The sequence below is a fragment of the Amblyomma mixtum genome, chromosome 1 (assembly GCF_055824585.1).
Source record: "Amblyomma mixtum isolate Tamu chromosome 1, ASM5582458v1, whole genome shotgun sequence".
NCBI lineage: Eukaryota > Metazoa > Arthropoda > Arachnida > Ixodida > Ixodidae > Amblyomma > Amblyomma mixtum.
Window position 1 is genome coordinate 273,370,847 of NC_143012.1, and position 24,268 is coordinate 273,395,114.

A 24,268-nucleotide genomic window follows, 5' to 3' on the forward strand; every position below is an offset into this window, starting at 1 on the left:
TAATCAACAGTTCAGTCATGTTGTAAATAGTTTTCTCCTTGCTTGTTTCTTCTTGCTTATTTATGTGTTAATTTAATCTTCTTGTCCAGCCGTCGAGTAATGTGATTGTTTGCGAGTCCGAACCATCAATTCATCATCATCAAATGTTTTCTCACATCTCCACCTGCAGGGGAAACTCAACCGGCGCAGTCGACACAGGATCGCAACTGGCGCAGTCGACACAGGACCGCAACTGCTTCTTTTGCGTTTCGCCTCCATTGCCTTCACTTAAGCTGTGTGCCTAGTCTTCCTAGTTCGAACGACTCAGTTTGCAAGCAAATGCACCGGCGTATGCAGAACAACAGTATGCGTTACAACTTAATAACGAAGTGGCAGATGACCCTTTTATAGCACAGTAGCACTACAAGCCACATTCCTGCATATTCAGCCACATGAATATGTGCATGTTTTGCCGAAGCCAATAATTAAGTTTAGGAAACGAAAAGTGTGCGCGAGCGCCGAGATCGAAGCCGTAGCACGTACATGAGTGTAATCTGCATGCGTCTCGCGCTCTGCTCAAGTAGCTCAAGGACAACAGGTCACCGTACCGCCTCTGTGACTTGGTTACATCACAAACGATGACAATGTTTCGCATTATCAATGTTTTGCATTATCGCCAAAAAGCTCGGAGTAATTGCCGATGAAAGAAAACTTTAATGAATTCATTCCATGGCGCACATCTTAGGATTCAGGCTTTTGTTATATGTTCGAATGTGGCACTAAAGCCGCCGAAGATATATAGCGCGTCCAATGTCAGCGTTTAGTGGACATCAACATACTTTGCACATCTATTGTTCACGCTTGGTGGACATGCACGAGATCATATATTAGGCATCTAGTGTCCATGCTTCGTGGACGTGTTCTAGACTTAAAAAACAATCATATTATTGTCTAGCGCGTCCAAACGTGCCGGTAATCCTTATGATGCACATCTAATGGACGCCCCTTTTAGGACATGACGTACGTTTGGATCTTTCCGGTACGTCGAATGGATATTTGTGGTTCACTGGGATGATACCAACCTGCCAATTTCAGTGCCAATGACAACTGCTCGTCTTTAATTTAGTCATAGTTGCACATACCGGATTTTCAAGGCTTAACAGGGGGAAACCAAGTTAATAACAACAAGCTTAACCAAGATATACCAGTACCTCACGCTACGTATATCCTGGCATAGCAGAGCTAAGCCACTGCCAATTTTTTTTTTTTCGCTAGCAAGTAAAGAACATTGCTATTTTAATGATTTTAATTTTGCCAGCAGCCGTACGCTGGTTGCGCCTGGCCACACTGTGCAGCCGCCCTGCGGTCGCCATTTTCCTCTCGCTGTGCATGGTGGGCAGGTGAGTTCCCAGTGTTCAATTTTTTACCCAAGATTCTTGAGCGTCTTCGCATGTGTCGAATCATTCGTGTTGACCGCTGGAAGTGAACGCTGCGTCGAATCTGGGCATTTTTTGCAAGAAATCGCCGTTAACAGTCGCTTAAACTGCCGCATATGTACAAAATAGTCTACAAGGTCGCCATTTGTCGAAAGAGGATGCCGTCACGCCGTTCTTTAAATGGTAAAACATGCCCGACAAGGCGCTAGCCCTGCCTGTTTTCTTTTTTGTTTTCACGACCTGCTGCCAAAGCTGTACGTTAATTTAGCGCATTGCGACTGTAGTCTAGAGTGGCTGTCTCATGTGTGGCGTATTTTTGAAGAAATTGAACAGTTTCAAGCGTATGTGACAAGTTTGACAGCCGTGCGTCCCAATAAATACCGTTCTTATCGCAGCCAGGTCGCTGTCTGTTCTCGTTGTTTTTCTTTGTGGTTTACCATTGTCTGTTGATTAAGTTTGTGTAATCTTCTCGAATACCTTAATGGTCAGTCTGAATACCCGTGACAGCTTTGCGTGTATTTCAGAATGCGGAGATAAGTAGCTTTTAGGCTCTCCTGAAACAAGCATACGCTCTTTGAAGTTGCCCGTTGTTTCTGTACACTGCGAATGTAAGGCCATGAAAGAAAACCCTCCGTTTCATTTCAGTGCGTGTCGATAACGGCTGTTGTCACTCGCACAACGTGCGTAGGAGTTGCCTTCATGCGTCCTTTAGAAACAGCCTTAGTGCGCTTGGAGCTGTGCATTCGTAATCATCGAAACGCTTGTAAGCGTTTCATGAGCTTCATACTAAATAACTGCTTACTGGCGCGTGTGCGTTACAGGAGTAGCAGCCCCGAATGGATGACCAAGAGAGCAATGAAGCTGCCATTCGCGAAGACGGCACAGAGGCTGGCAGTAATGTTCACGAAGTCGTCAGTTTACTGCTCACACCTAACGTGACCCTGGTACGCGGACCACGTTTGCTTGTATTTTGTCTTCTGTGTCTGACATTTCATTCCTGACGTGAGAGAACTGAAGTCACCTCGTTACAATGACGGTTTGTTTAGCTGTGCCACTACATTGCTGCTTGAGGCGAACGGTGTTAACAACATTGTAAGCTGCCTAATTATTGCTGCGTATCAGAATGCTAAGCCACGAGTAGTAGGTTCTGGAGGGATTTTTTATTTTTTTTCATCATTGCAAGCCCTGTGAAACAGATATTCTGGTTTTGAATTCCAAGAAATTAAAATAATCTGGCTGTGGTTGGGGTTAGGATTATGGGTGTGGTATTTGGCTACCCTCTAGGGGAACTCTGCTCAGCACCCAGGGAAGGGGATGGGGCTAGGCTGACAGTCCAGTTTCCTCTGACATTTCTCTGCAAAGGGGTGCTGTGGACAACTCCATTTTTTTCTTTCTTCGTGAAAGGCCCTTGTATGGTTCTTGCTGCCAGTGCTGATGTTTGTCTGGCAGCCCATTTAAAAGTTTTCCTGCCACTCAATTTGAACTCGTGATGGCTACAATGAAAAGGACTCTGTGGTCACCACTTTGTAGCGAATGTTGGTTTTCCCTAGCCTCTGGGGCTCTCGCAGAAAAAAAAAAAAAAAACACTGTCTAGGTACCAAGGCCCGTAGGTTACATGCGTTAGTGGCCGGCGGTGATGACACTACCATTCCATTTTTAAAAATTTTTTTTTCCTGTAAAAGATTTGTTTTCAGTGAAAGTAGCACTTTTGTTGTTAAAATGCAATAACCTATCAGTACAGGCCGGCTTCAACTCTCCTCCTCGTTTAAGTATACATGTTGCAATCGTGTGTGCTACACATATTCTACTAAATAAGTTAATGCTGTCGAATGGGCATCTCATTTATTAAATTTTGCTATTTGTTATGGGAGGGCAAGTCTGTTTAAAGTTTGCCAAGCTGGAGACCTCACAAGTAAACCTAGAGTAATGAAATTCCTTTTGTTTGTACAGTTTTAAAGAAAATTAGCCAGCAATTTCTTGGATGCTCTTTATCCATGCTTTAGTTTTGAATTAACTCTTGTGTCAAACCTTTTTTCCAATAAGCATGTTCAAAGAGTACAGCCAAAGTAAGCGTTAATAAACAAGACACAAGGTTACAAGAAGAAAAATGTCGCACTGAAGGGTCGTGTTGATAGTGAACCAAGGGGGAAGCATCACAGATGACTCTTGGTTACAAGGATGCAATTTTTTTGGCACATGCTTCATACTAGAGGCTGACTACAGTGTTTCTAGTGTGTGCATTGCCTTGTTTGAGATCATGTGTTTGCATTGCAGTTCACTGTGCATTTAGCAGTGTGGTAGACCAGGTCGCTCTTATCCTCTCTCTAAATGGGTGATGCAGGAGGAAGATGTGACAGTGGCAGCAGCCGGTGTGGAAGAAGATGCATCTAACCAGTGCATCACTTGTGAGCCCGGGGGAGCCGAGGTTGCTTCTGCAGTGGCCACCTTAGGTCTTTCACATGTTAGTATAGCACTGTTATGGTATAGTTCATGGGAGAATATGCACTAGCCATGCATTTAGACGAGACTTCAATGGAAGGCAAAAAGTGTCCTTCTCTGCATTTACATCAGCTTCTTTCAGAAAGCCTTTATGGGCCTTGTGGTTGCAGGGTGTTGCATTGAATGGATTTGGCATTGTTTAATAAAAGGAGACTGCACGCACTGCAGATTTTCTGTTAAGCATCACTTGCTCAGAAGAGTGCATTCATCTACCTCTCCTGTTTTTTAAAGGTGTCATCCCTGAATGCACGTCTTGGGATCATCGAGTAGATAGTGTTGTGGCACACCTGAATGCTCGAACCCGGGCTCCATTTGTTTTCGTATTCCCCAACATCTGAAGCTTCAGACTTTCTTCAGCCCGACGACTCGACACGCTACCAAATGGAGCCCGGGTTCGAGCTTTCCGGCCATAACTGGTGGCAGCGGTGGGATGACGCTACCACGAGCCGTAACAATAGGCTATGGTGCGTTCATGGCAAATTGTTTGCCTTGTCGTCATCTTGGTTTCACTTAGTAACATGTCATATTTTTTTCATTTCTTTGCAATTTGAGGAAAAACTGAACATTGTAAGGAAATTTAAATTCTGCAGTAGAAGGACAGTGTCACTAATGCGCAGGGTTGCTCAGATCCAGCAGTGAACTCTCTTCGCCTTGTGGGTCCAGAGAATGAAGTTTTGATTGTTTTTGTTGTGTTATTTATCAGAAAACGCACAACATGCTGCTCTGACGGGCTGGGAAATTGCAGAAATGAGGTTATATGTGCCTCTGCATTAATTTTTTTCTGTGTGTGCAGATGCTTTGATGCATGCCCATGATCCATTTAGTTGTGTCTGTTGTAATAAAGCATGATGGAGGACGTTTGTATTGCCCTCCACCAGATGTCATAGGCTCATTAATGCCTCATTCTTATGCAATATTATCTGGTGATCTCGCACTCATCACTGTTCACTTCTCGGATGTACAATTTATGAGGGGGCCCCACATTTTCGTGCTCCCAGTCTCGTTTGTCTCATTCCGTTTTTTTTTTTTCCAAATTAGAGAGATTCGAAAAGTTTCTGATAAGCAGCTTGCAAACGCCATCTTTTTGTGTAGGAGGGAAGTCTCAAGCCCGAAACATTATTGTAGTCTTGCTGCATAGCCCAGGCAGTGTGGTGCTTCCCAAAATTCACAAAAGCGGTGTACTGGCGGCCCAAGCAGGTTTCGCAACACAAAATGACGTGTACCAAATGTCTTGCACATGTGTCGTAGGAAGTGGACCCTTGCGGCCTTGGAGTCAAGCTGGAGGATGGCTCGACGGCATTTCTTCAGGGACTGGATGGCAAGCTTTTGGGTGGAACCACACATGCCATCACACTGGAGGATGGCTCGACAGCTTATATACAGGCTGGGCCTAGGGGAGCCATAGGTTGGTTGGAGTCAAAACTCAAAGCCTACTGAGCAGTGATAAACATTTTACTGTATCACAGCGCGAATGATTTTGTCAAGATCAAGTTTATTTCTGTCTCTTTTTTTGTTTTCTGGAACCACTTCCATCAAGAAAACCACTAAGCCTACTGTATTTAAATGTGGATGCATGAAAATTGTTAAGGGGCTGTAGTCAACGGGTGGAAAAAAATTGGCAAGCATTGCAGTGCACTAGAACGCAGTCAAATTTTTCTTGAGACCTGTCATTGCATGTTGCTGTTTGAGGTAGGGTCATTTCAAAATTTGGAAAACATTGCCTATGAATTTCTTGCTCTGCCTTTGTTCAGCCATTGTAGGTGCTGTTATTCTCTTGTCATAGATGTTTAGCTGACTGGAAATTCGGTTGTGGCTTGGCATAGGATTTCAAACAGCTGTGGGCATGCAGAGAGCCAGTATAAACCATTGCATTGTTACCACCGTTCCTAGTGCACTGTGTTGGGGTAGCCTTAAAAATGCTACATTGCATAACAAACTGGACATCCCCATCCAGTGTTGGAAAGAGGAGCAGGGCGAGTTTATTTATTTATTTATTTATTTAAAGATACTGTCAATCCACTGGGGATTTTAACAGGAAGGGCGCTGGAACAAGGCACATCAAAGTAGAAGCTACAACAACGTCATGAATAATGGACACAAAGAGTGAACAAGAAGAAGGATTGAAGGGCAATATAAACGACTACAGTGTCTCACTTAATTAAGGTTCAATACATAAAAGTCACGGGTACAGCAATAGGATCGTCGGATTCTACAGTTAGTTCAAGACAAGATAACATAATCAATACATGGGATATATATGACATTAGAAACGAACAAGCACTGGTAGTTGCTGGTTCCAGGGAGTTGCTAGCTCCCTGGAAAGCACCGTCTCTGCATGCGTCTGCATCACATGCATTATAAACGGTGCACCCTTGCATCACTTCCCATGCCCTCTGTGCTTGCTCGTTATTTTGTGAGGTGCATCCATGTGGCACCATCTGACATGTCAGCTGCTTACTTCTCCTGCCGTAAGATGGTGTTTATGTTCAGGCAGTATGTACATCTGTAGCACGCGGTAACCAGCTACTCTGTACAAGAGTGTGCTATGAGCTCTTTGCAGTCGTTAGCCTCGCTCCATATGACAGAGAGTGGCCATTCCGGTCGTGGGCCAAGCAGCAACTGCGAATCTTTCTTGTGCTTGGTCGACCTCTAAATTTATGACTTTCTAACTTCTTTTTTAGCTTTTCTTGGTGAGCATGCACCATCTTTTGGGGCTCCTTCAACATTGTGTTTACTGCTTGCCTACTGTGCTCCTCTGCCAGGGTACTTCACTGAACCTGAAGGCAGTATTGGAAAAAAAAACATGTTTTACTACTGCAAGGCATGTAACAAACAACGCAGGCTCTATCATAGAATGCTTTGAGGTCATCCGTGCAGCACCATATTATTAAAGCGTAAGCCTTACTTGTCCCATTGAACGAAAACCCGTTTTTCACTCTGTGTGTATGCGTGCGTGCGTGTGTGTTAACATTCGATGGTATCCATAAAAGAAAAGATGGCGTCCTCATGCAGCATGGCAGGTGGCGGGTAATTAATGATCGGTCACGTGAGGTTGCTCGAGAAGAGCAACCTGGATCGCACAAATTCCACTGGTAGCAGCACCTGCCATTCCAGGGCAGTGTCCCACCACTTAACCGTTGCACCACTGGACGAGGAGAGTGGTATTAGTAGAACGTTAAGTTGGGCGAGTTGGCATAGGTTCATGGTTGAAAAACAGCGCACAAAAGACTAGAGACAAGAGTAAAGGCGACGACAGGACAAGCGCTTGTCCTGTCGTCGCCTTTAACTCTTGTCTCTAGTATGAAGTGGTATTAGGGCTCTCAGGGATCTATGACTGCTGAGAAGATTCTGCATATGTAGGCATTCACCCATTAGCTATTGTGTCATACCTTTAAGGCAGAGCATGGGCTGCTGTAAGGCGGCGAATGCCTCCATGAAGTGTTAGCATGCAAATCAGAAGGCGTGCGGCGGTATTGCGGTGGCGGCTACATAGCGTCATGCAGAGGTAGAATTGCCAGCTGCATGGCATCGGGTAAGCAGGCTGATTTACGCCGTCTCGCGCTTAAGCAGCCTGAAGTGTCTCTGACGACTTTTTGTTAAGGGACCCGCAGATGCTGGGCATAAATAAATGCTTCTGTAGATGTGCGTGCACATAAATGTTTCTCCGGGATTCCTGAAATATATTAAATAATTTCCGCCTGCAAAAAAATGACTGCAATGTCTGTACTTTTGCTTGTTTTGCTGCAGTTTGGTGTTTTCTGTCTTATCTGCAGAGGGCCTCCAGGCAGTCACTCTGGAAGATGGCACAACTGCATACATCTCTACTACAACCACTGCGGCGCAGCTGTTTGGGTCTGATGTAGCCGAGGCTACTCTTGGTTTAGAAGGCATTGCTGCTGAGGTGTGCCTTCTCCTATTTCTTGTTCCAAGAAAGCTCTTGTGATAATTACTTAAAGTATCACGTCGCACAGACTGGGATTTTGTTTGTATGTAGTGTTTTAGCGATTTCACATAGCAGTGCATTGATTGTGTTGTGTGTGTGTGCTTTCCTCTCAACAGCTGTAGTGGAATCTGGAGTAAAGCGTTGAGCGATGTGCAGTTTTTACCAGAGATGATCTTGAAGCCCTTTGAATCAAATATTATGGGATGCTAAGTTGCGTTTGCAAGGGGTAGATGGGGTAGAAGGCTTAGAACAAGAAGTGCCCTTAGGCTTACTGTGAGAAAGAATGTAATGAACGTGTTTACTCATGCAGGCATCAGGTGACCACATACAGGAGGAGGAGAGTGGCTCGGCAGCTACAGAGGTGAGTTCCTTGAGACATACATGATCCTTAAAGGGACAGTGAGGAGAGCACTATTAATATTTTTTTATAGCAAAATCCGATAGTTCGGCATGTAATGGCTTTGTTGCCACTTGGCCGGCAGCGAAAGATGCGTTTATTTCCGAGTGAATTCGAAGTTGAAAAGGTTTTTCCCGCCGCTCTGATTCAAACTTGGGATTCTCCTATGACGACACAGGACTAAGTGACGTGAAACATGACGCGGAAATGACGTAACGCAGACTCCGTGATTTCTGGCGGCCAGCAGTGCAGCCTAGCAGCAGCCTTAAAGAAAGCTACCGCCGGCCGCACGTTGAAGGCATCTATCGGCTATTGCGGCCGTCGCTGCAGTCGCTTCGCTTACGTTTGCACTGGCGTTTTGCCAGCGTTACGATGGATCTCGTTCTCAAAGTCGTCAACGAAGTTCTCGCAAATAGACACCTTTAGCGTACCGTGTACCTTAATTGTTACCGCTAGCGGAATACCGGGAGCTCGCCTAACGCCGTTGAACTGGCGCTGATTGGTCCCGACGCTGCAGGCGCGTGTGTAGCTGCCGGGCATGTGGCGCCGTCTGGCGACGTCAAGGAGATTTGCGCATGCATTGGCTGCGCCTCAGTGATTTGTGGCTTCTCGGATCCTAGAGTTGCTAGAACCTTTGGTTCTAGCAACACTGCTTTGTCCTATGACGTCACCACGCTTGTACTTGCGAGTTTGGCCTGTGGCGGCGATACCTGTATTTTGGTTCTTGCTCTTTTCTACATTACAAGAGCTTTGTTCTCAGTATGAGTGGCGTTTTTGTAATCAGGAGGTGGTATTCTGTCGATACAAGCCAACTTCAATTTCTCCTCAGTGTCCCTTTTAGCTCAGAGTCCTTTAGTATACTTCAGTGAATAAAGGTGGTGCGCACCATGCAAGCTTCAGTTAAATTGCTTTGTCTCGCCTTGCTGCGGCTGCACTTGCTGTCGATGCAGGTGAGGAGAAACCAGTTTTGACTGCAGGCATGCCAGTATGCTTACTTCAATCCATGGCACTCTTGCTTAGCGAGATAGGTGTGACAGCTGCTAGCTACGTAGCATTGCATGGTGAGCCCCACTTTTGCTCCTGGCTTGCCTCAGTGCTTTTCTCGGGTGCAGTGCGTACACCTTTGCTGTTGCTTGCATCTTCATTTTTTTTCTCTCTCTCTCTCTTTCTGTTCACTTTTCAGCAGCTTGTTCACATAGCGAATGGGAACGCCACAGGTGCAGCTTCAAGCGAAAAGGCATTTATGTGCGCCTACCAGGGCTGTGGCAAAGTGTACACGACATTTCACCATCTCAAGGTATGCATCTAGTTGCATGTGGGCTTTATTGTCTCCAACACCTGTTAGAACCACTGACCTTGGTGCTGTGTAGACTACTTAAACCTTTCTTTTAGCTCAGTGTTTCGCATAATTTTTATAAAGTTTGCGTTTGAATTTCTAAGGAGTTACATTTGCAGGGGCTACTTCGAACTTTCTCGGTGAGTGATGAGTTATGAATAATGTTGGGCATAAGTGGCTATAGCAGCTTCCGTGGGTTTGCGGCTATAATGTCCTGGCCATTGAGACTGCATGTTTGGGTGAGATTCTTTACTACTATATAGAGGACTCTAAGCAGACGTCTAAGACACTGCTAGGTAATTATGTAAATGTGGTGCAGAGATGCAGTTTGGCTTTGAAAAATTTGGTGCTCCCTGAGATGCCGCTGCATGAGTTCAAAATAAAGGCACCCTCTTACAAGCAGATCAGCCACGTGGTCTTGAGCTGAGCACCAACAAGACGTCAAACGCATCACGTGCTAGAGGCTTCATCTGGAGCTTGATTTTCAAGCAAGCACTGCTCTGCATACTTTTTTTGTAATTCATGAAAACTGTGTTGCAGTTTATGCGTGTTCTGCTGCTCCATACTCCTGTTTTGGGCACAGTGTATTGCACGTCATGGCCTCAACTGCCGCTGCGTCCTCCTTACTAGGCATGTGGAAATAGTGGTTTTTTGGTTCTAAGCGAATATTTTGAATACTTTTGGAGCACAGGAAAGGTTGAGAACGGCCCGATAGGCATCTTCAAAATTGTATGTTTTTTGGACGCACGAGGCCGTTGCATGAAAAAAAGAGAGAGTGCATTGAGGCTTTGTCACACTTTGAAGCTGTGTCGACGTTCTGCAGAAATGGTCATCAGAAATTGGGGGAGCCGACCTACATGGGCCACCCATGTATCTGCGGGGTGTGAGACGTATATGTGGGGCCTCGAACTGCTGCTTGCGTCATTGCACAGCTGTTGCTTTTAAGCGGTGACCCCATGGCACCTGGTAGGTGTCTGCACCACATGCCCATCGCCACCCTGTGTCAGGCATCAGAAAGGCTAGCTCCCCTTCATGCTTGCGCTTGTTTAGAGAATTTCAGGCAGAGAAGAGTGGCAGCTGCAGTTAGCTCAGGCTCATTCGGCGGAAGTCGAGGGAGCGCGTCTTCCAATTAGAGAACTGTAGCACGCTCCACGGAAAGCCACTGCGATGCGCATATCTCCCCGAGTACGCCACAAGGCGCCTTGCACCTGCCCTGTCGGGACCGGTCAGCACACTAGCAGTGCACAGAAGTGGATTGCGCTATGCTCTCTACTGATGCATGCGGTTGCACACCCTGCTGGTCCTGGCAGGTACAGGTCTCGGTGGCACACTTCCACCCGTTTGCGTGTGAGAGCACAAGCATGGAGTCAGGGCTTTGGTTGCATGCACTGCGGCACCATCCCAGTGGAGGCACGCTGAACCAAGACCACACGTAGCAAGAGTTCCAGAAACATTATTCACTTCAGACAAACACTTGAATTTTTATGCGAAACATTTGGATTGGATCAAATATTGATTTTGACCTAATATTCGAAATTATTGACTACAGTGTAGTCCAGTTATAGCGAAGACAGCGGTAATTGGAAATCGCTTCACTATATCCACTATTTCATTATATCGACTATGAAAGAAAAAGAAAAATGTCGGCAAATTGAGTTATTGATGCTGGAAAAACTGGTCCAGCCCTGAACACGTTTCACGAGTGCAGACCTTAGGATTGCTGCCTGCATGCTGTCCAACTGCGAACCGACGTTCTGGTCAAACTCCGAAATCCCGAGGAACATGCGTGGAGTGTCAACTGCTGTGATGGCCACTGCGGTGGTTGCTGGCTTAGGGGCAGAACCACCATCATCGCAGTCGCTTTCAGAGGCGCTGTCTATCGTGATCCCGTCCATGACGCTCCTGGCAACTTCATCAGTCGTCAGGTCCTCGGTAGCAACAAGGTCATCATCGGTGAAAACAAAGTCCATGTGGCTCAGAAGGCACAAGGTCCAGCCCGCTAGCGGACTCTGAGAGCTGCTCCAAGGAGACAGCACCATCAGCTGTTGCAGCTATGTCAACCGCAGCACAGCTTCTGCCCCGGCAGGCGCCGCACCCGCATTGCTAATTCGGGAGAAGCTGGCTTTCTCGAAGCAGTGGGTGATGGTCAAATACTGCACATCCCTCCAGGCTCCGCTTGCGAACAAAATCACGTTACCAAAGGGGCTTTCATGTTGGCCATGTTAGCAGTGTGAGCATCGATGAGGAGGTGCTCGATCACTCGGCGCCGGTAGTGGACCTTGAAGTTGGCAGTAACGCCCTGATCCATGGGCTGCACATTAGCGGTGGTATTTGGGGGAAGGAACAAAACCTCGACAGTCTCCAAGTGTGTGTTGACAGGATGCACACTGCAGTTGTCAAGCAACATCAGAGCCTTGCGCTTCCTTCGGACCATCTCTTTGTTGAAGTCGGTGAGCCACTTGCCAAAAATATGTTGAGTCATATGGGCCTTCGTATTGCTTACATACGTCACTGGCATAGACAGCATCTTGGCGAAGCCTTACGGTTTCTTGGATTTGCCAGTGGCCAACAAGTCTCTTTTGTCCGAACCATCCAATTTTGTGCAGATCAGCATCGTAATCCGGTTTTGTAGCGAAAGCTACACTAGGCTAGCAGAAGTGCATTTCACGGTGCCTGCCAGAGGCCACTACTGTGCATGTGCCGTTACCGTGGCAATCAGTACCAAGGGAACCATGGCGCTGCAGCCACTGCGCTGCGCATGCACAGAGTCACACCACGCAGCTGGGATATACCTAAGCCAGAAGCGATGCGCTCGCTCCTCAGACGTGCACCATGGAAGGAGAGTGGCCGTGCTCGTCACGGCAGCAGTACAGGCTGCGTGAAGTTGACTCTTCCGATCCAGAAGTCGTCGCATGGTACAAGGCCAGCCGACAGCGTGAAAACAAGGTGAGAAAATGGGCGGCCGAGACGCCCGAAGAACCAGAGGAACATCTCGCAAAGAGACGCCGCCAAGCTGCTGAACGACGACGACAGCGTGCCACTACCGAAATGTCAGTAGCTGAAACTGCTTTTGCTACATATATCCTGGCCTAGCTGAGCTAAGCCACTGCCAATTTTTTTTGCTGTCCTTTCCGTCCATGCATTTGTCAGTCCTCGCCACAAGAGTCTTCATTGGCAACAGTTGGGAAGACAGGCCGGTTTCATCTGCATTGTAGATATCCTTGTCGGAATACGCAAGAATCCGATCGCGCTGCTTGGCCATCCACTGCTGGAGTGGAACCCTCGTCAACGGATGCAGTCTCCCCGACAATGTTTTTACACATGATGCCGTGCCTCTCCTTGAACCGGTGGAGCCACCCATTTCCTGGCTGGAAGCCTTCGCAACAAAGAGCAAATCGCAAGTCCTTGGCCTTTGCCAGTGTGATCGGTCCACTGAGCGGAATGTTCTTCGATCGCATATCCAGAAACCAGTTGTAAAGCGTGGCTTCTATGTCTCCGTTCGTGGCATACCGGATCCTGTTTCGGTCCCCACTGTCAACATCGTCGTCAAGAATGGCATCGATCTTGCTGCCATTCTTTAATATTGTTGAAAGTGTGGACTGCACGATTTCATGCTTCCGTGCGATATCGCTCTTCTTGACGTTTCAGCGCACTTTGTCCGGAATGGCGCGCTTGCTCTTCCCCCTCGAGGTGCAGGGGCTCACGAGACTCGATATAGCCAGAGGAATTGAGTCGGTCCCCACAAGTGCGACAACTCAGTAGGCCCGTTGCCATAACCAGAGAAGTCGGCGGTTACGGAATGAAAAAGAAGCGGAACAAGGCAGGAAGGCTAGTGAGTCAAAGTGCATACAAAGACCACGAAAGGGGAGCAAAGGAGCGTTTTCAACATGCACAGCTCTGTGATCCCAGCTTCGAGCGTCGAGAACCCACTGGAGAGATCCAAGAACCGTAATTGGACCAGGCGTTCACTCTTTGCAACGCCACCAGCAACCAGCCTCCTCTTTTTTTTTTACTTTTTTTTTTCCATGCGGGGTGGCGCACCGCTGGGGCGTTGAGCCAAGTAATGCAGTGAAGCCACTTTTCGTTTCGTGGGAGAGGAGACACCACTGCAAAGGTTGCTGTCAGCCGAGTTCTGCCATTATTTTTGCCCTAAAATTGGCCTTAAAGGCGTAAGAACATTCTGACTGATAGATTATTTTTGGGTTGGCACAAAATCTCTTCGCTATATCTGCTGACGCACTTTTAATGACTTTGTTAAAAACCGGACTAAAATTGCATTGAAAATGCAGAAATGGGAACGGGAAATTGAAATCTCTTCGTTATAACCACTATTTCATTGTAAGTGGCTTCGCTATAACCCGGCTAGACTATTCACACATTCCTAGTCATTACCTTCTAACTACCACTGCTGCTACTTCTACTACTACACACAGCAATTTTTTAGCTGCCATCCCACGGAAAAAAATAAGGTCATTGGTCATGATGCCAAGCTGGCTGAAAGCATCAGGTAGTGAGCTCATGTTGGCTGAAGGTTGATAAGGTTATTGAGCTAGCAGACCACAATGAAACGGTTTCTGTTATGGCACTCGAAAGTAAAGCTCTGCTGCTTTCGTGCTGGAAGCTGCTCTGATTGAAGAGAGTTTCAAGGGTGCATTGGGGCCCACTGTTCACGGAAATTGAGTTCCAGCAATGGTCATTTGTAGTGATGAGCCAGCAGCGGCTTTTTATTGTAATCTGATTCAGCTGACATGCGACAGGTTCACGGACGCACACACACGGGTGATCGGCCCTTCAAGTGCTTGGTGAAGGGCTGCAACAAGAGCTTTGTGACCGGCTACGGCCTCAAGAGCCATACGCGCGTGCACACAGGCGAGACACCCTACAAGTGCACGCATGACAACTGTACCAAGACCTTCAAGACATCTGGGGACCTGCAGAAGCATGTGCGCACACACACAGGTCGGTGGTCGTTTGATAACCTTCTGCCCGCCTGTATGCTGTGAGCAGTTTTCCAGCGGTAGCTTTAACTGCATGAACTGAGACATTGGCATAGACATCTGTGATGGATCTGTCTCTCATTGGTTCCAGTAATGAATTGTGTCATCAAAAATGAGTAAGCATTCATAAAACACAAGAAACATGTTTTAGAGGCACCGAAATGCAACTTCTGGAAGCAAACGGGCAACCCATGAAAGGACCTGTAGTGTCCTCCATCCAGAAGAATACAGCAGAGCTCCTAGAATGTGCAAAATCCCGCCGAATCATGAGTAACCAAACCCACACAAACTGAATTGGGCGCTCACATAATGTGACACGAGTTTCAGTAGCAGCTGTTAAAGAGGTCGTGTGCAAGGGGGAAGTATGAACCATTAAGCATTGGGTCACGTGAGCTAGAGATAATCAGTGGTTTATTGGTTTATTAGGGTTTAACGTCCCAAAGCGACTCGGGCGGCTGCTGGATTTCGATGGAGGCGAAATTCTAGATGCCCGTGTACTGTGTGATTTCAGTGCACGTTAGTGGTCAAAATTTCTGGAGCCCTTCACTACGGCGTCCCTCATAGCCTGAGTTGCTTTGGGACGTTAAACCCTAATAAACCAATAAACCACTGATTATCTGTAGCTCGTGTGACCCAATGCTTAATGGTTCATACTTGCCCCTTGCACACGACCTATTTAAGAGCTGCTACTGAAACTCGTGTCACATTATGTGAGCGCCCATTTCAGTTTGTGTGGGTTTGGTTACTCATGATTCGGAGGGATTTTGCGCATTCTAGGAGTAGTGCTGTATTCTTCCGGATGGAGGACACTGCAGGTCCTTTCATGGGTTGCCCGTCTGCTTCCAGAAGTTGCGTTTCGGTGCCTCTAAAACATGTTTCTTGTGTTTTTTGAACGTTTAGACTCATTTTTTCGAGATTTTTTTTATATATATATTCATAAGGAGAGCAACTTTAGCCTACTCATTGGTATCTTAAGTAATTTTGTTCGTGACATTATAAATGTAAAAACCTTTTCAGCGGAGTTTTGGGAGATATTTATTTTGATAAAACTCACCCGCTTAGCTTGCCTGGACCACTTGTAAAGTCAATACCACCACAATGACATGTGCTTTCATTATTTTGTTGCTCAGAGTAGCTCATGCTAGTGTAAGCAGGGTGACCCTGGGTCCTCATTTCTTTGTGTCATAAACATTAAAAGCTCTCAAGCACGGCTAAATTTTTTAATGCTAACTTATATACAACTCAAGCTATATCATACAATTACGGTCGAGTGCAGTGAACCTGATGGTTAGCGGATTGCGTTTGTTGTATCCAGTGTTCATATTAAAAACTGCTTTTGAAATTGCTGGCATTGGTTGATCCACCACAGTGTGCAGTAGCTTCGCTTTCAACGCTGCAGCTGTCACACGTCCACTGTGCTTCTGCTTCCCCTTGGGACGATTTCCCAGCCGGCGCATGCTTGGCTGGCGGTTACCTACAGTTTCAACGCTGCTTTGTTTCTTGCTTTTTTGATTTGACACATTCAGTATGAGGAGGTTTCGTCGGGGCTGAGAGATGCTCTTCGATCTTTGTGCTAGCTGGGATTAGCACTAGTTTTTCAACTTCAGGGGCGAGTTTGCGGCACCTCTCCCTTCACTATAACTGAGTGGTGCAGCCACAGTTGTTCGTTTTATCTGAGAAGAATTGCCATTGCCCTAATAGATGTTTTGATAGTAGCACCGCATTCATTCACAATAAGCAAGCGTTCAGTATATCTGCGGCCGTTGTAAGTGGGCTCGGTTGTATTATAAGAATTCACTTCAGTTTCTGTTCAGCTGAATGGCACCATATGCTTATGCCTTGAGCGTTGATGCCCAATGGAGTGTGCTAAGGATTTAAATTCATGCTTACTTTCTGGTTAAATCCTTTTCTTTGCCTATTGAAGTGCCATTATTGTTTCTTATTGAACAACTGAGTGGACATTTAGCACTTCATGTTTTTTTTTTTCCTGGAGTTCTGGTACATGTTACTGCATCAAAAAAACCTAGTGTTCTGTTTGTGCTTATAGTTTCATTATGTGCTTGAAGAGATTTGATATGCATCGCATTTTTTAGGACGACGTTAACACAATACTTCTGACCATCTCTGTGTAAGTAGACTTGTGTTTAAATGGACTCACAAAAAAATCAGTGAAAGCGTTTATCATGCGCAATGAACCTTCCCCGCAAATTGATCACAACTTTTCTGGAAAAAAAAGGTTGGTTCATTACACGAGTAAATGCGCAACATTAGTGGAGAGACGAGTGTGACACTGGGCTTCAGGGAAAGAGAAAAAAAGCCTGAAATTATATAAAATCTGTTCCTCAGTCAAATTGTGATCTGACCTGTATTCATTCCCACGGTGGGAAGCATTTCCTTGCTTGAGAGTTCCATATGTGTTTCCTGGAAATGTCCTACTTAAAGCCAGCTGTTGTCTGCATAGTTGAAGCTGAGGCATTTTGGCCATTTTGTCTGTGCAGGAGAGCGGCCTTTCAAGTGCCCCTTTGAGGGCTGCAACCGTGCCTTCACTACATCAAACATTCGCAAGGTGCACATGCGCACACACACTGGCGAGCGCCCGTATGTCTGCAAGGCAGAGAACTGTGGCCGCTCATTCGCCAGTGCCACGAACTACAAGAACCACATCCGCATTCACACTGGTTAGTCCACTGGGCTTCTTCTTTCACCAAACTGCTAGAACTGATGGGCTGGAAATGCCTTGTGATGACATCCTGATGTCAGCCAAAGTGAAGTGAAGTTCGTAGGGAAACTCAGTATCTGTCCATTCCCAGGGCTGTCAAAGTGACATCAAAGGATTACAGTTAAACCTGGATGTAACAAACCTCCATACAGCGAATTTCTCAATATTACGAAGTTTCTCAATTCCCCAACACCACCCGCATTGAAGTGCATGTATTTGAGATCTCCATGTAATGAAGGTGTTGTGGCTGTTGACCTTGATGTAACGGACCAGCTACGCCATCAATCAGTCAGCTAGTGCTGAGTTATTCGAAATTTGGCTGAACCACGTGAAGGTTTCATGATGATAAAGCTCGAGTTGGCCTTCCAAACAACGTTGCCATCATCACTTGCCCAAGTCTTTTCGCTGGTATTGTAAAAACTTTCCTGTTATGGTGAATTTGTGATTCTAATTCTTGCCGCCCCTTATGTACCCCCCCCCCCCCCCCCTCCCTCCCTTTTTTTTAAGGGGCCTTGAAGGTAATAAAATAATGAAATGAGAGGAACGCCGATTGCAACAAGCGACCGCAGTTGACAGAACATGCTGTGCTGCAATGCCATCGGCGCATCTTTGGCGCTTTCGTTTTTGGAACGTCATACCACATGGTATTACAACAGTTCATGCTTAAAAGCAGCGAAAAATAATAGGGAATACCAAAAAAATTGGCTATGGCTTAGCTTATGATAAGCCTGGATATCAGCGGTGAGCATCATACGAGGAAGCCGAGCGCGCGCCGATGCACACTCGGTAAACGTGCAGAGCGCGCGAACGACGGCGAAGGTCGACCGACGGAGCCGCGCTCGACGGCGAAGGTCGACCGACAGAGCCGCGCTCGGCGGCGGCTCCGTCGACCACATGTGCCTCTCCAGTGACATGACGCGGGCAAACTCGCGCACGCACAGATGTGGCTAAAATTGATCACGGCGCACGCCAGACCCGGTGTTGACTAGCCTGGTGAAGCTTTTCGCTTCAAAAGTAGCAACACGAGCAGCATATGGCCATCACCACCACGCGGTTGCAGTTGCTCGCGTGGTTCCGGCGCCAATAGCTCTCGCGTGTCGGGAGTGGGGACGATGGAGAGCACTGGAGATGCAAAGAGAGAAGTCCGTTTCTTGGGGCAACAGCGAGGGGAAGACCGAGAGACAGGCCTGCGACTCGCTTTTCGATCAATGCAACCATTTGCGACTGTTGATTTTTGACCATAATGTTCACATCGACTCTGCGAGTCGCCATTGTGAATTGGTCTTAAAGTTTAGAGAATTTCATTGTCATTATTTCATGGAACCCTGGGATTGGAGTGCATTTTGAGGTTCCCTTCAGCATCTAAATCCATGCATGCTTTTAGCCCCCCCCCCCCTTTTTCCTTTACCCACTTTATTTGGGACTAATCATTGCAGACTGTTTTGTTGTGTAGCCAGTCATTATTAGTTGAATTTCTCGAGGTGTCTGCATGCTTCTTTTTGCATGCGTGTCGGATGGGAAGGGATGGAAGCCAGAACATGTGGGGCTCCTTAGCCTTTCTTGAAAGCCATTGGGGCTAAAAAGACTGAGAACTCCTTTGTCATGTACAGGCACAGTGAAGGTAACTTTATGCATTTGGTTCAGAAACGAACTGCAGTACGGTTAGACCTCTTTCGATGCATTGTTGGCAAGTTATGATGCATTTTATTTTTTTGGTAGCAGTTGGTATCATCTGAGACTATTACTCAGTACGAGAAGTGGAACTTAGGAAGAGAGATGTTACGACTTGTGTTTCATAACAAAAGGCACTTCGCAGTGAGACATGAGAGCAGTTAACATTTTTTTGAGAAGAAACAATGGTGCTAAGCGTGGTTGAAAAACAGAGTGTCAGCTATTAGTTCAAGTGTGATTCAAAAAACGAAGTGTCAGCTGTTAGTTAGCATGGGAGATGTGTGTCATGGCACCACTTCACGTAATGCCTACCTTGTGTTGCCAGCATTGCCACATGTCTTCTCCATTTCCATATTTCACAGATAAGTGAAGACTGGATCCTGCATGGGAGTTCAAATAGGGACCCCTGGGGCTTACTCTAAAATGCATAGCATTTGGGGAAATGGACTTTAGTGTCCCTCTAAAACATGTATTGTGCTGTGTAGGAGCATTTAAAATGTGAGCGGTCTGGTTTTCTGCAGTGCTTTTCATTTTTCATGCCCTGCAGGTGAGAAGCCGTACGTGTGCCTTGTAGCATCCTGCGGCAAGCGCTTCACCGAGTACTCTTCCTTGTACAAGCACCATGTGGTGCACACACACAGCAAGCCGTACATGTGCAACCTGTGTGGGAAGAACTACCGCCAGACCTCCACCCTGGCCATGCACAAGCGCACTGCTCATGGCTTGCTCATGGACGACACCCGCCTTGGTGCGTTCTGCTCTTTTTCTCTTGCTTCCACTTTTTATGCCTAGTCCAAGATATGGGGAGAGTTGCTGTTCAATGTAGGGCTGTCACTTCCGATATCACGACTTGCTCTCAAACTGTCTCATTGTGTAATGTGCATTTATTCCCATACTGAGTCACATACTTAAAAGGTGGGCCATGTACAGTAGAAAATTTGACACCCGGTAACTCTGAAATCTGGATGATTTGGACTGCTGACGATGTTCGGGCCAGTGTCCGGTGTAAGTCAGTAGCATTGGATGCTCAATTGTTTTGGTGCAGCTGGGCTCACACCGGTTAATTCAGACAGGTTCCCGATGAGGCACCGTGACACAGTATTAGTGGCATACCAAGGGATCAACCAGATATCCCTTCTTAGGCCTGAAATGCATGATGCAGTTCCCGCAAACCGCCTACGGGCACATGATGGCAAGTCTGATGACGTTCAGAGGGTCCTGTTGCTGAAGAGCACTGAGGCTGTCTAACAAAAGTTAAAACAGCACTAAATTTAACACAAACCGCACAGAAGGACGGACACGACGGGCACTGACAATGCATCCAGCAAGCTGTACTGTTACACTGAGGCTGCATAGTTTGTTTTGCGTTTCGGAGTGACACTGCAGACAACAGCGATCGTGGCCTGGCCAGGCATTGACCAGCCAATTGAGTGCATTTTGCACATTATTCAACATTGGTTAAAGCGTCTCGTAACCCAGAAGTAGTCTCGCTGTTCCAGCACTGATGCATGTTTTCCTCGCTTCCATCCTCATAGTTCTGCCATTCTTACTGTCCACCAGAACTGCATGCTCATCATTTGCTGTTTTGCAGTTGTGTGCACTGTAGCCCTTTCACATGTATTGATGCCACTTGTGAGGAGGCTCCATTGATACCATGTTGCATTGTGAAGCTGGCTGTGGAGGCCTTTACTGTCTTCGACAGCATCATTCCGTTGGCTTCTTTTGTTCGGCACCTTTTTAATTTTTGTTTACGGCTGTAAGGTTCCCGACTTGGTGTTATTGATAATGTTTGCCGTCTTTATCTCATGTGTTAGTTCCTTCTCCGGTAATTTTTATATCTGATGCACCACATTAACACTGTCAAGATGCTAGCAGTCAGTCACTTCTGGTTTTTGATTTTATAAGGTTAACATCCCAGAGCGACTAAGGCTATGAGGGACGCCATACTGAAGGGCTATGGATAATTTCGACCACCTGGAGTTCTTTAACGTGCACTGACATCGCACAGTACATGGGCCTCTAGAATTTCGCCATTATAGAAATGCAAACCGCCATTGGCGGGGTTGAACCCGCATCTTTTGGGCCAGCAACCGAGCACCATAACCACTGAGCCATTGTGGCAGCCTATGAGGTCACTTCTTGTCTGCAAAAAACTCAGTGGTGCTCGCTTGGGCGTGGGGGACACAACAGAAATGTGTCAGCAGTTGCCGTTACGAACTACACGCATTGACCGTGCACCGATTTCTTTTAAATTTATTTTATTTTTCATTCTTGGCATCTCTTCGTCTTCGTTCTCATCATCTTAATGTCACGACATCAGTCATTCTTTGCTTTACATTCGTAGATCCCTGTGATTCCTCATGCCATTCCTGGCTTAGTAGTGCAGCAGGTTAAGCAATGCGCCACTGCACTGTGAAGGCAGATGCTGCCATTGGTGGTACTTGTGAACCTCTTACTACCAGTCACTAATTTAACTGCCACCTACCACTATGGGCAGCTTGATCACAATCCAGTGTGCAGGTTGTTATCATGCCCCAAGGTTACGTGACCTAAGTTGCTTCTCTGGGGACTTTCATGGATTCATTCTCTTCAGGGCTTCACATTCTCCGTGATATGTCCTGTCTAATGCTCACACATTAAAATTAAGAAACATCATGTAGTTTTAGTTAGTTCACTAGTATGACTTTTTTTTCCATTTCTGCTGGTGTATTTCGCTACTTAAGGAAGCCACGCTACTTGCATGGGTTTTGTGTGTGTGTGCACACACGCGCTTGCCTTTTTATTGGTTACTGAATCAGTCATTACTTTGCTCGTCTGCTGACCCGAAAGACGCGGGTCCAATGCCGGTTACGGCGGTTGTATTTTGATGAAGATGAAATGCGAGAGGCCCATGAACTATGCGATGTCAGGGAATGTTAAAAAACCCAAGGTGGTCGAAATTATCTGGAGCCCTCCACTGCAGTGTCCCTCATAGCCTGAGTTTCTTTGGGACGTTGAACCCCATAAACCTAAACTATTTCTCTGCGCTTATTATTGGCAGAATTGGGTGAGGATGAAGAAGAAATGGAAGAAGATCTGGATGAAGCCGAAGCCATGCAGGACGATGAAACTGTGATTGAGCCAAAGCTAAGTGGGAGGCGGCGTAGAGCGGCACACATTCCCACAGCAGCGTCTGCTACAACCACCCTAGTGGTGCAGCAGGCTGGCTCTGGTGCTGGCGGCACTGTGAGGCTTTCCTTCGACCCACAGGCGTTACAGGCAAGTGCTTCTCTGGTGGCTCTGCGCTGCTCAGCAGGTTGAGGAGAGATACTCACGGCCATCTTGGCCACATGTTTTCTGCTTTATGCCCCATCGGAGCCCACATATTCAATCAAGGGCCAGACATTTCAAGTCTGAATGCGGTTATTAGGGTGATAGCATCAAGGCTCCCGTACTTCAGAAAATCTGCCATCAGCATCACATGTGACCTAGGTCACATGACCTTGTGTTGTCGTCACCTGCCTGCCGTGGCAGTTACGGGGGGACGAAGGTCTTAAAACTGACCTTTTTATTTATGGCTAGAATCTCATGAAATTTTACACACAGATGTGTTTTTCTCTTCTGATTCCAAAAATGTAGTCATACTAATTGAGCTGCTGGTCTTAGATCAAAAGTTATCTTAAATTCTAGAGTGTAATTAGGTAATTTCTTACGAAGCTGTAATGAACTTTCTCATTACATTTTGTTCCTTTTAATTACATGAATTGATAGCCAGCAAATTTCCATACCTGATGACATTCTTACTTTTGTTTAGGCCACGAATGAATAGCAATTTACAATTTTAACAAGTTGCTGTGTCAAATACTGCGACCTTTTACTCTCGACACAGTATATCAGGATGACATGCCTTCAGAGAAAACCGAAGAATGTCACCGGGTATGGGAGCTCTCTGGCAGTGCAGTGATTGAGCAAGTTGATGTGCTCTCTTCGAAGGGTCGCTTCCCTCAGAGTCACTTTAAAACCTTGCAGGAAGGAAATCCGCTACCGTACATGAATAGCAAAAGCCATCAAAGGGTTAAAATGCACCATATGTGGTTCGCCAGTGGTCCTATAATATAGTATTTACTCACGTAATGAACCCACTTTTTTTTCTAGAAAAGTTGACATCGATTGTGGGAGGTTTATTACTTGGGGGAACAAAAGGTTTTTGATTTTTCTTGCCACAGCCGAAATTTTACATCTTACGTCTAAGCACACACTGGTGCTGCCAGGCACACAGCAGTGCACCGAGCAAGCCACTGCTCCCAGTGTCCCTGTCAAAGGTCCACAGCATCTTGGCGCTCTGCCAAGTTTGCCGGACATGCTAACCCCGCAGGAGCTCTTGTCAAAAGATAAACATGCTGTGATGTTATCGGTGCACAGCATCTTTATGTGCTGCCGAGGTCTGCGCTACAGACGGTGCGGAAAGCTAACGCCTTTAAAAAAGGAAGTATATCCTGAGCAACAAAAATGGGGGATGGGTTCATTATCGAGGGGTTTCATTATGCGAGTAAATACGGTACCTCAGTGGTTGAGTGCATACAGGTTTTAGTGGGACAGCTTAGATATTGCCTGGTGTAGCTCGCAGAGCAATGGCTTGGCCAGATTCAAGTGTGACCTGCCTTCTTTGTTATGATTGCAGGAGGAAGGCACACTAGTGCAGACGGCATCAGGCCAGCAAATCCTGCTGGTGGCTAACCCTGCCCAGTTGTTGGCACTTCAGCAGCTTGCACTGCAGCAAGACCAAGGCTTGGCTGCAACTGAAGAACAACAAGGCGGCATCCTCGGAGGGGAAGATGTTGTCATCACTACAGCTGCTTTGTCCGAACACTGAGTTAAGACACATACTGTCCTCCTTTCTCCATCGTCCCTCCTCTTCTTTTTTCCATCCTCTTTGTACATATGTGTAAATCTATGTACAGATTAGTTGAGACCTTCAGAATGCACAAACATTGTGTCCCTTGTGAGAGGTTTTTTGAAGGATGACACTTCAGGTGCTGTGCGCTTGTAGTGTCTCCGATTGTAGAAATAAAAGTGAGATCAACGCACAACCTCAGTTTTGATGCACACTGTGGTGTCGCTGTGTTGTCAATGTGCCATATGCTGTTCGCATATCATAAAGGTGTTGGGTAATAGATGCAACTGATATACTTTTTTTGCCCTCACTCATTGCACAGATACTTTTGCTGTAGCTTGTTTTAAGGTGGGTAGTTAGTTGCCTTTGACTCCGAAGTAGATTAACTTGTTTTGTGCACTTTCTTTGAAGTGAATTA

At 46.4% G+C, this 24,268-nt stretch overlaps 1 protein-coding gene across 3 annotated transcripts; it reads left to right on the forward strand.

Moving 5' to 3' along the window:
• Positions 1-1,272: 1,272 nt before the first annotated feature.
• Positions 1,273-24,062, forward strand: LOC149371723 (uncharacterized). Of its 3 annotated transcripts, none has more exons than XM_089565998.1 (12): positions 1,273-1,379; positions 2,237-2,359; positions 3,757-3,876; positions 5,163-5,319; positions 7,688-7,815; positions 8,168-8,218; positions 9,438-9,551; positions 14,348-14,549; positions 17,086-17,265; positions 19,525-19,725; positions 22,018-22,235; positions 23,638-24,062. In XM_089565998.1, the coding sequence occupies exons 2-12, from the start codon at positions 2,252-2,254 to the stop codon at positions 23,827-23,829; spliced, it is 1,671 nt and encodes a 556-aa protein (XP_089422124.1). In that variant the 5' UTR covers positions 1,273-1,379; positions 2,237-2,251; the 3' UTR covers positions 23,830-24,062. The 3 variants fall into 3 exon arrangements, with proteins under 3 accessions (XP_089422124.1, XP_089422123.1, XP_089422125.1); XM_089565997.1 differs by lacking the exon at positions 1,273-1,379 and adding an exon at positions 1,387-1,598; XM_089565999.1 differs by lacking the exon at positions 1,273-1,379 and adding an exon at positions 1,387-1,598 and having other exon boundaries at positions 9,441-9,551.
• The last annotated feature ends 206 nt before the right edge of the window (positions 24,063-24,268 follow it).